We start from the raw sequence: 16,497 nt of genomic DNA, 5'->3' as shown, positions 1-16,497 counted from the left end.
TCCCGGAAAAACATGATAATGCCATGTTCTTGCGGAACAATATACTTTGGAATGACTACTACATACCATCTGTATTACTCAGAAGTAGTTAAATTAGGATTCGCCTTTAATATCGTAGTGCAACACGAAAAAAAATAACCATATAAGGACACCACTTAGTGATAAAAGACCAAAAAAAAAGACCACTGTCTACCAGTTTAGCCAAAAGTCATGCATTTTTTTATTTGCAAAAAAGTTATCATATTCTTAGGCTCATATCTTGCAAACAGTTCGGAATTTTGATTTACTCTCTGAGGCAAAGTTGTAGCCCTTGTCATAAAGAACAAATATTGTGAATATATAAAATCACAAAAAAATTATCTTCAATATCAAAATCGAAAAAAACTTTAAAAATTCGATTTTTTGTCTTTTTTCCCCTGTTGAGGTCCATAGTTAGCAAACCGTTCAAAATTCTAGTAAACAATCAACTACAAAAATGTACCAAGGATCTTCGTAGGAATGATTCTTAACACCGTTTAGGTAGGTCAACTGAAAGAATTAAGTGTTTTGGGCCATAAACTGTTAAATTATTATTAACTAAAGCATACTTTTGTGCAGCTTAAAAAAATACTTCTAAATTTATTTCGCCTTTTCTGAGATACAAGTTTAAAATTGTAGCAACTCTTTATTATATCACCGTATATACTGTGCAAGAATACACTGGAAATTCTAACAGTGCCTACGATCAACTAGTCACCGACTGCTACTGCTGACACATTTTTATATAGCGCCATCTTACTTCCAGTAGCTTCATGAAAATTCTATTTCTACAATGATCAACTCAAGTCATTTTTTTAATGTTGTATGTTCCACAGATATGTTAATGATAATACATTATGATATCGCAAATGAAAAATATGGAAACGTTCTACACATTGTAGACTTGCTCCTCTTTAATCTTGATGTACATTAAAAATTCGTAGCAAACGAATTCAACTTCATTTTCATTTCCTGCATTTCATGTAATTGTCTGTTGTGTGCATCTTTTCCTTTTAGCATTCGTAATGCGCCAAAAGGAATGCAAAAGTGCTCCATTTGCAGTTAAAACTACCCTTAAGTGATAATAATTTGTGTTTTTTCAAAAGTTTTATTTTTTATTTTTAACTTTTTTGTTTTTAATTTTGCTGTTTGTATCTTAATTTCCACAGAACTTTATTTTAAATAAATTATCTACACTTTTGGATATGTAGGGAATTTTGTTAAAATTTTTTCCAGTTTCCACTTTATCGTTCTTTTTTTATGCTGGCTGGTAATTTCTGTTTTTTTGTTTGATGCATTTTTTTATATATATTTTTTTATATAATTTTTTACAGAAAAAATTGCAAATATTTTCACTCTGTTGTTTTGTGTTCATAACAAACGAACCATTAATTTACGCCATGATTTCAAATTAAGTATAATGACATTCATTTCTTTATTTAACTCTACTCCTTCTCTTGTTCTATTTTATGTTAATGATAAATTTTATAAATGAAAGCAGCAAGAACTTGTAATAATGAACCCTTTTGAGCCCTATGGGAATGTAGAAATAAAAGGATTTTTTTTTTACAAAATAGAATAGCCCTAGGCTGGAGACCTAAAGGGTTAAATTTTAATTAGGAAGTAGTAACCAAATGTAAAAATTTATCAAGCAGAAATTGAATTATAAAAAAATTACAGTTCTCTTTTTAACTTATTTCTAATTTTAAGGATTTAAATTTAACTAACCTTAAATTTGGTGAAATCATTTTTTGTATTTAATTTTTTAGCTATTTTTGAGATAAATATTTTATTATTTTTTAAATTTCATAGTAGTTTTTATATTCAATGTTGTTTATTTATTTTTGTTTTATCATTTTCTCTGGCTTCCTTCTTCCTTTGGGTGCAAATTTTTAAGCTCACAAGAAAAATAAATACAAATTTGCATTTTGACGAGATAAATGTCTGGTAATATTTGAATGTCAAGCTGCTTGCTAGAGTAATGCAAATAAAAAAAATTGAATGCCTGAATAAATAATATTCAGAGACTATATAAATGGATGAAAATACTTTTAATACAAAAAAAATACGAAATAGACATGATGGCAACAACATTTGAAAAAGTTAAATATGGAAAAATGCAATAAAAAAATATAGAAAGAAAGAAACTTTACAAAGCATTTAGCGAAATAATGTTCAAATTTGTTTTTGCAACAATTCTTTACTTACAATGTTAATATTTGATAATACATGACTTTACTTTAATATAATTGCGATGAACATACAAATGTTTAAAGTAGTACAAATGTACGAAAGCTATATATATATAGTTACAAAACATTTATTTTGATAGATATCCCACTCGCATCCCACTAAGCGACCAAAAAGGTTTTAAAGGAAAAGACCTAAGCTTTCTTTTGAGAAAAAAAAATTAATAAAAAAAGAGTCCATTTTGGAAAAAAAAAGTCAAAAAGGTTTTTGATTTTTCAAAAAAAAGTAAAAAATTGTATGTCTTGAGTTACAAAACATTTTTTTTATAGATATCCCACTCGCATCCCACTAAGTGACAAAAAGGGTGTTAAAGGAAAACACATAAGCTTTCTTCTGAGCAAAAAAAAAAATTAAAAAATGGGTCCATTTTTTTAAAAAAAGTCAACAAAGTTTTTGATTTTGCAAAAAAATTCAAAAATTTTAAATCTTGAGTTACAAAATATTTTTTTTGATAGATATCCTACTCGCATCCCACTAAGCGACCATATAGGTCGCTTAGGAAAAGACCTAAGCTTTCTTAAAAAAAATAAAAAGGGCCCATTTTGAAAAAAAAAGTCAAAAATATTTTTGATTTAAAAAAAAAAAATCAAAAATATTTTATTAAATTTTTTTATTTTTTTTTTCGAAAGATTGCATAAATAGCTATCTAAACTATTTGGGACACATTTTGCTAAGAACAATAGGTAATAAGTTATATGGATAAAAAAACACCTGTTTGGCCAAAATGTCAAATTTTGACCTCCTATAACTCAGACAGTTCTTGACCGATCTTGTTGAAAAATGGTGTCCGAATTACTATCCAATAGAACTAACATTGGTCCAATAGAACTAACATTTCATCGCGATCGGAAGACATCGATTTCAAAAGTTGGTTCACTTGACGTGAAATTCCCCATATATATTGTTGCAAAGAACACAGTATAGTTATCGTAACCATGCCGAACCATGTTTTTTGGTTTATTGGTTGTTAGAGCTCGATGCTCTTAGCCATCACTGAAGAATTAGGTCAAGAAATAAAAATGTCTCATTCATACATACCGATGAAGCTAGAAGCGAAGCAGAAAATGGACTATATTCTGCTAAGAGTCTTAATAGCCAAAAGAAAGTGGCTTTCTACTCGAAAAATCAAATTTACAGTTTCATCATTTCAGTAATTTTCACGAAAAGTCACATTTCATAGAAAAACAAGTAGTAGAGCTATATTCGGCTGTGCCGAATCTTATATACCCTTCACCAAATTATACTTTAAAATTAATTTAAAAAAAAATTATAACAAAAAATTTTTTTTTCTGAAAAAAAAATTCGTGTTAAAACATATATTTCACGATTTTGACCCATTGTAGATCCAACTTAATATAGCCTTATATACATCGTTGCAATGGACTTTGAAAAATATATTATTAGATATCCATAGTAAAAAGACTTAGTAATCCAGATATAGATAAAAAATATGCCAAAAATCGAGGTTATCCCAGTATTTTCCTTATAACTTAGCCATTAATGGACCGATTTTGTTGATAGCCGGAAGAATTCCTGATATATTGATGCATGAATCATGTATGTAAGTTATTTGGGCTACGGAAACATACAGACGGTCAGACGGACATGGCTATATCGACTTCGCTATCTATAACGATCCAGAATATATATACTTTGTGGGGTGGCAAATGAAAAATGTAGAAACTAGAAACGGAATGACAAACTTATACAAACACTTTGCAACTCATGGTGAAGGATATAATTAAATGTCGTATCGAAAAAGCCACTGAAAACTAAATTTTTGCAGCCAAAAAATCAATGTCTCACAGAAAATTTACTTTTTAAAGAAAAAGCCTCCTACAAAAAAATTTTCTCCAACAAATCACTATTTCACCAAAAAGTCACTTTTTCTACAAAAATTTTACTTTTCTCCAAAAAGTTACTTTTTAACAAAAAAATTCCTATTTCATTAAAAAATTACTTTTTCACCAAAAAGTCTTTATTTCACGAAAAAATTAATTTTTAACCAAAAAGTTACTTTTTCACCTTAAAGTAACTTTCTCTCCAAAAAGATAATTTTCTCCAAAATTTCACATTTCACCAAAATTCACTATACATATCACCAAAAAGTATATTTTTCACCCAAATGTTAATTTTTCACTGAAAAAGTCACTGTTTTACCAAAAGGTCGAAAAAATCAATGTTTTAACTAGTGAAAAGCCAGACATTCAAAGAAAAGATAAACAAGTAAGAAAGTATGGTCGGTCAAGCCCGACCATATAATACCCTACACTAAGTAAAAGAGCAAAAAAAAATTTTCTTTTAAAATTTCAATAATTTATATTTTTGAGTGATTTTCGGAAGTGGGCCTTATATGGGGGCTATGACCAATTATGGACCGATCACCATAAAATTAGGTCGTGTGATTTACGTCTCTATGAAAGTTTACTATGTTGAATTTTGTGTGTTTACCAACATTTTTAAGCGATTTATGCACGTTAAAGTGATTTTCGGAAGCGGGTCTATATGGGAGCTATGACTAATTATGGACCGATCGTAACAAAATTTGGTGACATGAATTTTGTGTATATATAACTTATTTGGAGCGGAATTTGTGATGACCGATAAAGTCCAATTTCGGGAGGACATTTGTATGGGAGCTAGGTGAAATAATGGACCGATTTCAGCCAGTTTCAATAGGCTTGGTCCTTGGGCCGAAAAAATAATATGTATCAAATTTCATCGAAATATCTTTAAAATTGCGACCTGTACTCTGCGCACAAGGTTTACATGGACAGCCAGCCAGCCAGCCAGCCAGCCAGCCAGCCAGCCGACCAGACGGACGGACGGACATCGTTTAATCGACTCAAAAAGTGATTCTAAGTTGATCGGTATACTAATATTTTTGGGCGTTACAAACATCTGCACAAACGCATAACACCTTCCCCACTATGGTGGCGTAGGGAATAAAAACAGTTTTCTTAGTTCTGCGTTCCCGGCAGCTGCCATAGTAACTGTTGAAAGAGAGTTTAACTCATTAACGCCGAATGGGTAGAAAAATACCCAAAAATAGAGCAATTTTACAAAAATTCTAGAAAATTCTACACTCTAAAAAATGCATGTAAATCTACTACTATAAAGTAAGTAAGATTTCATGTAAAATTACACAATATGCGTAAATTTAAGCACAATATGTTTATCAAAATCAATTACATACTTTTATCAGCAAAAATACAAACAAAATGTTGTATTTTAAATTTTTATAATATAATAGGCATTTTATGTTTAAAATTACATACATATGTATGTATATTGTGAATAAATTGAAGTTTTACACATAAAGTGTGTAAATTAATATAAATGTTTAATATACAAATTGTCAACATTTTATTTATAAAAAAACAAAAACCATTTGTTATCAAAAAATATATTTGAATTTACACACAACATGTATTTTTACCCTAATTATAGAAGGAGAAAAGTTTCCTACTATTAATGTAGGAAATTTACATGAAAATTTATTAGAGTGTAGGAGAGCGATATCAAAAATCTTTTTTTTTGGAATAAATAAAAAGATAAAGATAAGTAGATAATTCGTTGGTAGGGAAAGTTGAGTAATTTTACAAAATCACAAAATTCGAAAATAAACGGCTCTAGAAAAGGGGGGAGTGGAAGTTCCCCATGCCCTCCTTGTGTCTAGTAGTCTTAGATGTCCTCTATCAGTAAACAAAATAACCAAGTGATTAGACCCACTGTCCTAAGCAACAAGTACGATTTTGTTGATTGGGTATAAAAATACCCACTTCGGCATATGTGGGTTCTAAAACATATGAAATATGAATTTAATTTTTCAAGTAAAAATTTAGTTTTTTTTTAGAAAATCATAATAAAAACATTTAAGGGTATGAGTATACATGACTATATAAAATATTTAGATGGTGAAAGGTTGACACAATCTAACTAAATTTTTTTCGACCATGAAATAATGATGCCAAACCTGTTCTTTTATACTGATGGTGGTTACCACAATTATCTTATGTTGAAAAATATGGTAGTCATGTGTGTGTAGGGCTTTTTAGGCAGTCCGAAACTAGCAATCTAATCTACTTTCAGGTTACCAATAGCCACAGAATTAGTAGGCTTGTCCTAGGAGGAAGTCAATTGACTCTTTGGAGACCGTGCTACATTTTGTCTATTGCAAATGGACAATTTACTCTGCATTCGATTTATTACCACAGTTTATATAACTGCTTCCCCATCTCTAGATTTCTTAGGACCACTAAAGTGACGACTGCCTGCATTACCTGAAGTTTAAGTAACAACTGTCTCCACTCTGCATTACAATGAGTACATTCTTGACGAATAACCCAATACATACAAGTTAGTGTCAACCAGGGGTTTAGACAATAGTGAAAATTAGTATATTTTACAGGTGTATTGAGTCCTTGTCGAACTGCTGGGTAGTGTTAGAGAGTTCCATTCCTTCTCAATTTGTTATTCATTGTGAAAACTTTACTTGAACCACTATTAAGTTACTATGTTACCATGGTTTTAATAAAGTCATAGAAAAGTTGAATAGGATTATTAGCGATGTAGAAATTCCCAATAACCCCATATATTTTCTATATAATGTTTCCTAGACTTTCTCTTCATTAACAAAAATTATGGTTCTATATTATGGAGATCAATATTTCCATTATTTTCAACGACAATATGCAACTTTAGAAAATATAAATACACTCCATCTCAGACTTGCCAGTCTTTTCATTAGTTATTTGAATTTTATTAGACATTATAAAATTTTCTGAAAGTATAAACCTAATCTGATGGAAAATATCTGTGATTTGCGTCATTATTTTCCTCTTCCATTTATAATTTTTAGCCAACAACTTTTAAAACTTAAAGATATTGCAGAATTTCCGACAAATTTTAGAACTTTGTGAATTTTTACCGATTTATTATTGAATTTATTTTACTCTATCAAAAATGTAACAATATTTTTCATCAAGCCAGAATTATTTAGTTAGATATGTGTTTTTAACTTTTCACCATCTATATGATAGCTAGACAGGCGCGTATCCAGATCAACCAAATGGCAACTAAGAACCGTAATTTTAAGGTTGAAATTATCAATTTGGGTTAACCCCTTGGTCTCAGTTTCCTAAAGGTTTATATTAACTTTTTTATATTAAATTAAAATCAAATCGAAAATTTAAAGAATATTTTTTTGTTCTAATTTGTAAGGAATATTCAGATAAAAAGGTATCAGACCTTTCAGGTTTTGAATAAATTTAATAAACATTGTTTAGTTTAAGCTTAATTCACTGAACTCTTAATTTAAAATTAAAAATTTCGGCAAATCATTATATAAAACCATTCGCAACATAAAAAATTAATTTTTTATTTGAATAGTATTCATTCATTGTTGAATTAAATCATAATGGAACTAATTCATAATAAAATTCATTCAACCTTTGAATTATTAAAAGTTGACATAAGCCTTTTTGTATTAGATTTGAATTTAATTTGAATTCTCAATGGAATGAATTCTCTACGTTTCAAGTACTAAGGAATTATATCTAAGAATTAATTTGCAATGAATTATTTAATGAAATTTTTAAGAGAAAAAATTGTATTTGATTTTGAAAATTCAATTAAGATTTAATTCTTTCGAACCTTTGATGTATTTTTACTTGCATCTCCTCTTTTCTTAATATTTTAGAATGAATTTCCTTAAAAAGAATCATTGTTTAAAATTCCAATGGCCGACCATGAAGTATAAGCAATAAATAATGCCATTAATAACACTCATACGCACACTTTGCCAGCAATTTATCTGTTCTTTTTTTAAACTGTCAAATTCGAAATGATTTCCCATTTGTAAAATTTATCTATTTTCATTGTTTTTCATATGTATATATATTTTTTTCTAAACATATTTCTCTTAATATCTTTGCAGGTTAATGTTAGCAACACTTGGACAATGCCTCAAGAGGGTCTTAATGTATTTTATCGTTTCTTTCGTGATCGAATATCCTGGTTTGAAGCTGATGCTGTTTGTCAATTCCATCATGCCAATCTGGTGACAGGTAAAATATGGTCATACACTAAATTTCCCAAACAAGAGAATAAATAATATACAAAGCTACATAAAATAGGCAAAAGCTATAAAAAAACCTAAAAAGTAATTTAATTTTTTGTATAGTAGTATTCGAGCAAGAAAATTAAACAAGAATGAAAATTGTGTTGCTTTAGGCCATATTTTTTGTTGCTGTTATTTACAAATGTCACTAGCACTGCTAGAAAATGTTTTGAAAAAGCAGCAGCAAGGAAAATACTATGTTCTATTCCTTGGCCAGTCTCTTATTGAGGCCAAACTGGCAGGTAAATGACAGACAATTGTAGCACCAGACTGTAAAAGACATGTAGAATGTGCTTAGATGAATGATTCAAAAATGTAGGAAACCTATTTGAATTACGTGAGTGCGGTGGTAGGCAGACGAGGAGGTTTTAAGTTAGTCAGGTTAAAACAAAAATGACAAACCTTATTTAATGGCCGGCAGCTGTTAGACTAAAGCAAAATGTATACAATAAACAACTATTAGATAAACAAATAGTCCTAGCCAAAGAGCAGTTTTTTGTTTTAAATTTGTTTGCTTTTTTTTTTTATTTTAGTTCGGGGCTAAAAAAAAAAACTAAAAGTTATTTGCAACTTAAAAAAAAAAATAAAAGAAAATAAAAACGTTTAAACCATTATGAACGGTAAAGGTAGGTAGACATGAAAAGAGCTGAAAATGGTACTAGAGGTTAAAGGAAACTATCAAGCCAATGTCGGATACTCTGTTGCAAAGAGAGCGTTCTAGGACACTTTTGCTCCTATCAAATACAGAGAATAACATTAGCTTCAAGGATATATCATAATGGATACATTTTTCATCGCAAGTAATGATTCGATGAAAAATTGTTTTATTTTATATCGTTAAAGCATCATTTTAGACATGCAAATTCGAATGGCACCCATTTTCCTTGCTTTTGGATGAATCCTACCAGCCTTACATGCACTTATTGCGTTTTATAACAATCTTCATAGACTAATGACTCCCGTTCTTGCTCTTCAAACCTTTTTGGCTGGCCTGGGCGATCTCTGTCTTCCGTGTTAAAATCACAACTTCTGAACGGAAAAAACCATCTCTCGCACATTGAAGCAGATTGTATTTTTTACAAACTTGCTCATATGGTCTAAATTTCCTTTAAAGCTGGGATAATACTTTGGAAATAAATAAGAAACACATCAAGGTTTCCAAAGCAGCATTCGGTTTTCTGATCCTAGCTTTGAGATTTCAGAAAATGTAACTCAAAGAATATATTTTGATACAAAATAGGTAAAATTCGAACAGAAGGACATATTTTGTATACCGAAATATTTCTCATAAATATACCTTACAGAAAAACATAAAACTGTTATATGTATGTTCTTTTCGCCTAAAAAAAACAGCAAAAATCTACTATTTTTGGAATTTTTAAATTGAAAATCGTTTATTTTTGAGTCCATATTTGATACTGCTCTAAAATCGTTTGTATATTATAGGCAATTTAGTAGTCTACTAACAGGAAACATTTCAGTCCATTTGGTCTAAAAGTACGCCCTATATTTTTACAAAATGAATATAACTCGAAAATTAGAAGAAAGAAATAGCACACTCAAGACCTATCCGAGGGCTTACCAAAAAAATCTTTGAAATCGGATGGAAAACCAAGAAATGGCACGAGTTTAAAAATTTGAATAACTTAAACTCGAATTCCCCTTAGATATGCCCACGTCAAATTTTATCTCGATCCTTATTGTAACAAAAACAAAACACATGTAAAATTTACACTCAAGGTAAAAGCTTGTAAGCACATACAATTTTCTGAACATGAACGAATTCACTTAATTGTGAATAAATTCGAAAAGAATCCATCGATTTTTATGATCGATATCTGAAATTATTCCTAGTACACGTGGCTTTATGATAAAGCAATAAATCTTTAAAATTTCTGCCCTTTTCGATTTTTCATAATTTTTTTAAAACAAAATTTAGCTGTTTTCACGTAAAAAATATATTTTTCTCTTAAATTTGTTATCATAACTCCGAATCTACTGAGCCGATTAAAAGCAATATATAAACTGATTAAAGGATAAGTAAATTTAAATTCATTTATGTTTACTTTAATAATATTGGACTAACCGTTTTTGAGTAAAAAATAAATTTAAAATTTGGATCATATTTGTACTACTGTAACCACAATACATCAAAATTGTGTAGTGGTTAAAAAAGCCTTTAAAATTTTGTCGATTTTTTTTGCCCTGTACTAGTTAAATTCTCCAATGCTTTAAACTGCCTAAATTTATTTTCCCAGCTTGGGTTAACAACATTCTTTGTAAACCACTTTTATATTACTTTTCTTATTTTTCTTAGACAATATCTCTACACCAACGATACTAGATAATATTTAAAAAGTCCATTTAAGATGAACATTTAGTAAACCAAAAAAATATAAAGTACTCCAATACAAAATGTACATATGCTCCAAAAAATTGCTCTTAAGCTCTTAAAAAAATGATAATAAAATGCCTAAGGATAACAGCATAGATAGAGAACCATTAGAAAAATATTGTAGTACAAAAAAAAAATAGAGAACACCGGCCTAAAATTAAGGACAAACTAGAAAAAAATTGCCAAAAAATCGCACACAAAAATAAAAACAAAGTTCTAGGGATTCTATTAAATACGGCAAAAGCATTTTCCATTTGATGCTAGAAATGTTATCACTTAAAATGTCAACATGTTTTATACATCGTACATACATATATATAACCATAGATACATACATATATGAGGAGCCGCAGAACAAAAAGTAATTTTTCGAATTTTTTTTCAAATTGATTTTTTGGTATTTTTATAACATTTGAGTTGAAACCTTCTAGAAAATGTAAATTTCCTAAAATTTTCAAAAAAGTACCTTTTATTCTGCGGCTCCTCATATACTATGTATATCGTTAGCTTAGTGAGCAAACATGCTAAGTCCTCTTTTTATGAAAATTGAGAAATTAAAAGAAAACGTTCAAATAAGTAAAAATTCACAGTTTGCTTAAAAATTGTTTACAAATATTTTTTTTCTTTTTTCTCGTTGCGCTAAGTCCATTACATGGTATGCAAACATGCAACTTAATTAGTTCTGTATCAGATTCCTTCGGTCTTCCTTATTTTAAATGGAAAACATTTGAATTCAGTGTGGTATTTTAAAATCTAAAAAAAAAGAAAATGTGGAGTTAACCAATTTGGCGAATTAGGCCTGCATATGGATACCAATACTTTTTTCCTTTTTTCATATCGAAGAAAAGTCCATATACAGTACAAATCTATGTACATATGTATGTATTTACGTATGTTTGTTGGTATAAAAGTATTCATTCAAGCATAGACAACCCATCGACATAAAATACATGAACAAGTAAACAGCTTTTCCAAGAACACATTCAAACACTCTTAAATACATTCAGCAACACACTAAGTAGATATAGAAAAAGAAAAAAGAATTAAACTCTAACAGCAGCCAATACAATAAAAGCAAAGACTGAATGAATGACTGTATGAATAAACGAATGAATGAAGGACTGGCTGAATGAGTGAATGAACGAACGAATGATACAAAGGGGATCTTATGTGATTTTTAGTATTTTGTTGCGACAAGGTGTCACAGTTGCAGTGACATGAAAAACTCAGACACATGTACTTTAATATAAGATATAAATATTCTATTTTACTTCTTTTTTTTTGCCAATTTTTTCTAACAGCTTTTACTACGTCTTTCATGTTGTTAAAGAAAACAAGGTTGAAAGAGGGGTTCGTTAAGTGTATGTTTTTTTTAACATAATTTTTTCATGTGATCTGCTGTTGTTGGGTACAAATTAAAATCGACAATTTAAATTTTAAAAATTGTCTATAATATTTATTACTTATTTAGGCATAATTGACTAGAAAATATTAAGAGGAAAAATAAAAATGTGTTGTATTTATAAGCAATCGTATATGCATAAAGAGGGTTTTATATATAGAGCTTAATATTGAATTAAATGTTAAATTTGTGTTTTGCCAGCTGAGCTTATTGGTCTAGAAAAAGTGCAGCAATTGTATATTAAAATTAGTCAAGTTTGTGGAATATTCATTTATATACACTTTTATGTTGATTTTATAAGAGCAAAGAGCCATACAAAATCTTATATCCATTACGCGAGATATTGCCAGTCACACCTCTATATGTTTTGAAGTAATTTCAATGCTACTATATCGTTTTCCAAGAGAATTCCTTTATCATACAGATGTTGTTTAACATCATTATCTCATACTGGCAAAACAAATTTAGTAATTTAAAATTTACGTTTCCTAGGAGGCAGCTAATTATCTCCAATTACATTACAATTATCTACATTACAAATTGTGTCAAAAACTTTTTCGAACTTTTTCGAAAAAGTTTATAAACTTTTGCAAATTTAAACCGATTTTAACAAGTAATGTTTCGTTTTTTTTTCTATATACAATTTTCTTAAAAACGTTGTACAAAAAAATTGATTTTCATAGAAAATACATTTTATGCATAAATTTTATGAAAGCTTAATTCTTTGCCTTTCCATAACCATAACGATTTTTTTTCGTTCTAAAAATGTGTGAGTTATAGGTAGTAAAGAACTACGACCTACCGTAAAACAGTTTTTTCAAAATAACTCAAAATTTTGAGGGTGTTTCAAAATCTTTGAAAACGGAGGTCTACAACCACTTTTCAAGTTTTTACAAAAAGTGTTTTTTTTAGCAGTTATTTATAAATTTAGAATCACAATAACATATTTTCATTTTATTCCTTAAAATTTATTTAACTATGCTTACATTTGATCGGGGATTTATTTGCAACATAATAGGGAATAAAAATGTGAAAAAAATATGTCAATACCTCCTATAGTTTTTCCGTACCTACGATTTAAATTTTTTCGATTTTCGAGAAAAAATAATTTGTTGGCCATATTTTGGAGAATGAGCGGAATTTCCTTACTGTTATGATTTTTAAGTACAACCAATTCAGAATATTATAGCCCAGGTCAATCTAAATATAGTCTGAAAGTTTTACTAAAATCGGAAAACGGTAAGCCTTAAATCTTGAGGGTCAATGTAAAATTTTTCAATATTTGGAATTTTTCAAGGAGAGATAGCGAAATATTATATATTTTTGGGCCGATATTATATATAAAATGAAGTCTAGTATTTTAATAACAGCACAAAAGTGGAAATTAACCCTTTAGAACACTTGCGGTCAAAATGACTGTGTTTTTTGTGATTTTAAAAGTTCAGGGTCATTTGGACCCCATGTGCTATTAAGGGTTAATTTCCATTTTTGTACTGTTATTGTAAATTTTAAAGTAGTAATATAGCTACCGCACTATGGTCCCAAATCGATTTTTTTGGCAAAAATTCAAAAACAAAAATTTTAAAAATTGTTAAAAATTAATTTATTTTCTTAAAGACAACACTCCAAGCAATCAAGAAAATATATTTTAAAAAAACAGTTGGCAACACTGCTGGTCTGCTAGGCTTTCAAAGTTGAAACTTTAAACACGTGTTCTTAAATAAGTGTTAAAACAGTGTTACAATTGTACAACGAACAAACCTTAAAAAATAAAGTTATAAAGTATTTCAAAAATGGCGAATGTAGCCCAAGGTAAGTAGTTTTATGGCATATTTTAGAATTTTGTTTTTGTTGAGTCCTTGTCGTAATTCTTGATATTGTGATTGTGTAGTTTTGTAGTCTCGCAATAACCTATAAGTTCCGTGGACCACAAATTGTATTTTGGCACGAACTTGCATGGAAGTTTAAATGTGGAAGTGTTCGCCAAAGTGTATATTTTGAGTGTATATTCATATCTCGCCAGCATTTTTCAGCAAACTCCCACAATTGTCATTTGATTTTAGCACAATTTTTGATTACCCGTACCGAAATGCTTTCAGATTGGACGACAAACGGGCGCAAATATGATGTACTAATAAATTGTGTACTTCAAAAAATCAATAAAAATCTGATTATTAACAAAAAAAATAAAATTAAATAAAATGTATATAATTTTCTTATACATATAAAAACAAGTAAGAAAGTATGGTCGGTCAAGCCCGACCATATAATACCCTACACTAAGTAAAAGAGCAAAACAAATTTTTCTTTTAAAATTTCAATAATTTATATTTTTGAGTGATTTTCGGAAGTGGGCCTTATATGGGGGCTATGACCAATTATGGACCGATCACCATGAAATTAGGTCGTATGATTTATATCTATATTAAAGTTAACTATGTTGAATTTTGTGAGTATACCAACATTTTTAAGCGATTTATGCACGTTAAAGTGATTTTCGGAAGCGGGTCTATATGGGAGTTATGACTAATTATGGACCGATCGTAACAAAATTTGGTGACATGAATTTTGTGTATATAAAACTTATTTGGAGCGGAATTTGTGGAGATACATATATAAATGAAACATTTATGACCGATAAAGTCCAATTTCGGGAGGACATTTGTATGCAGGCTAGGTGAAATAATGGACCGATTTCAGCCAGTTTCAATAGGCTTGGTCCTTGAGCCGAAAAAATAATATGTACCAAATTTCATCGAAATATCTTCAAAATTGCGACCTGTACTCTGCGCACAAGGCTTAATCGACTCAGAAAGTGATTCTAAGTCGATCGGTATACTTTAAGGTGGGTGTTAGACTAATATTTTTGGGCGTTACAAACATCTGCACAAACGCATTATACCCTCCCCACTATGGTGGTGTAGGGTATAAATAGTTCAGTTCGTATACCTTCCCATTTAGTGGGCGTATGGAGTGGGCGTGGTCCAATTGATTATTTTTTGTTTAAATTTATTTATATGTCATGGACATTAAATGTGCTGAAACTAAAAGCTCTGACATGATTATTTTAATTTATGCCATAAAAATTGGATTTGAAACCATAGTGTAGTGTAAAATTTCCAATAGACACTTTTTAAACTGCGGTAAATTTAAAAGTGAAAATTATTCCTCTTTGATCCTGTTCACCAAAATTTTGATTTTCAATATAAATGGTGTTTTTGAAAAGACCTAAAATTTCTTTGAGGTTGTCCCACATTTTCGCTTATAACTAATTTTCTACTGAACTAATTTTGAAGATTCTCAATACCAAACTGCTTAAGAAAACTTTGAATATTGCCCATAAATCTCATTCATTTTGGTTTTGTAGTTGGGATGTAAGAGTGTTTTACACACACGTACATAACTAAATCAACTTGAATTAAATTAGAAAAAACTGACCCCTTTGATCCAACACACCACAACTATAATTTTTTCCTCAATATAAATAAAAAATCTCTAATGAATTTTTCATATGAATTACTGTTAAAGAACGTGATTTATACATAATTAAATATTATTTTCAAAATACATGCCAAATCTTTTATAAACATATAAATATTTAAATTTAGTTACACATACATATAAATAAATGTTGTATACATATTTTATATTTACTGATTTTTACTTACTTTTATACTGTTTCTATTCTATTTTTTTTCTTTTTGTTTGTTTCTTTTTTCATATTTCCATAGTCGACAACAGTTTTCAATTTGATGCAACCAGAGACCTTTTAAGAGAATTAGATGTTAACGACATTGTTTGGATTGGTCTTATGAGACCTCAAAGCTCTGATCGTTTTATGTGGTCGTAAGTATTAAATGTGAAAAATTCAACTACTACTCTTCACTTCACTACACTACACATCACTCTGAGCTGTACACTACTTTTCTAATAATACTACAATATACATATGTATATAAATATAGCATAAAATGTATGTGTATCTGAACACAAACACTCACATATAAATATTCTAATACCATTACTAGACAATAGTTAAACACAAGTTTTATGAAGCATATGAATGTGTATTTATAGGAGTTTGGGTATAAAAATTGTTTATTTTTATTTAATATTTTTGTTGCTTATTTTTTGCACAAATTTCCTTTTTTTTTTTGCTGTTTGAGTAGGGAGTTATAAAAATAAAATGTTTAGAAAGCATATTACAGGATGTGCGAGAAATTATGAAAAACTTTGTTTACATGTGACTGAATATTTATTGATTTTTTTTATTTGGAGTCTGTGGCTAAAAGCAAAAAAAATTATTATGTA

At 29.2% G+C, this 16,497-nt stretch overlaps 1 protein-coding gene across 1 annotated transcript in view; it reads left to right on the top strand.

Annotated features, from left to right (window-relative positions):
• Positions 1-16,497, top strand: part of LOC135956929 (mucin-2) — a 131,087-nt gene that overhangs the window by 104,967 nt on the left and 9,623 nt on the right. The window contains exons 2-3 of the mRNA XM_065507540.1: positions 8,207-8,336; positions 15,918-16,032. Of these exons, the coding sequence (XP_065363612.1) occupies positions 8,207-8,336; positions 15,918-16,032 (245 nt within the window). The remainder of the gene's footprint in view (positions 1-8,206; positions 8,337-15,917; positions 16,033-16,497) is intronic.

This window comes from Calliphora vicina, chromosome 4 (assembly GCF_958450345.1).
Source record: "Calliphora vicina chromosome 4, idCalVici1.1, whole genome shotgun sequence".
In the NCBI taxonomy this organism is placed as follows: domain Eukaryota; kingdom Metazoa; phylum Arthropoda; class Insecta; order Diptera; family Calliphoridae; genus Calliphora; species Calliphora vicina.
Note: the sequence above shows the minus strand (reverse complement) of the source record. Positions and strands in the feature narration are given on the sequence as shown.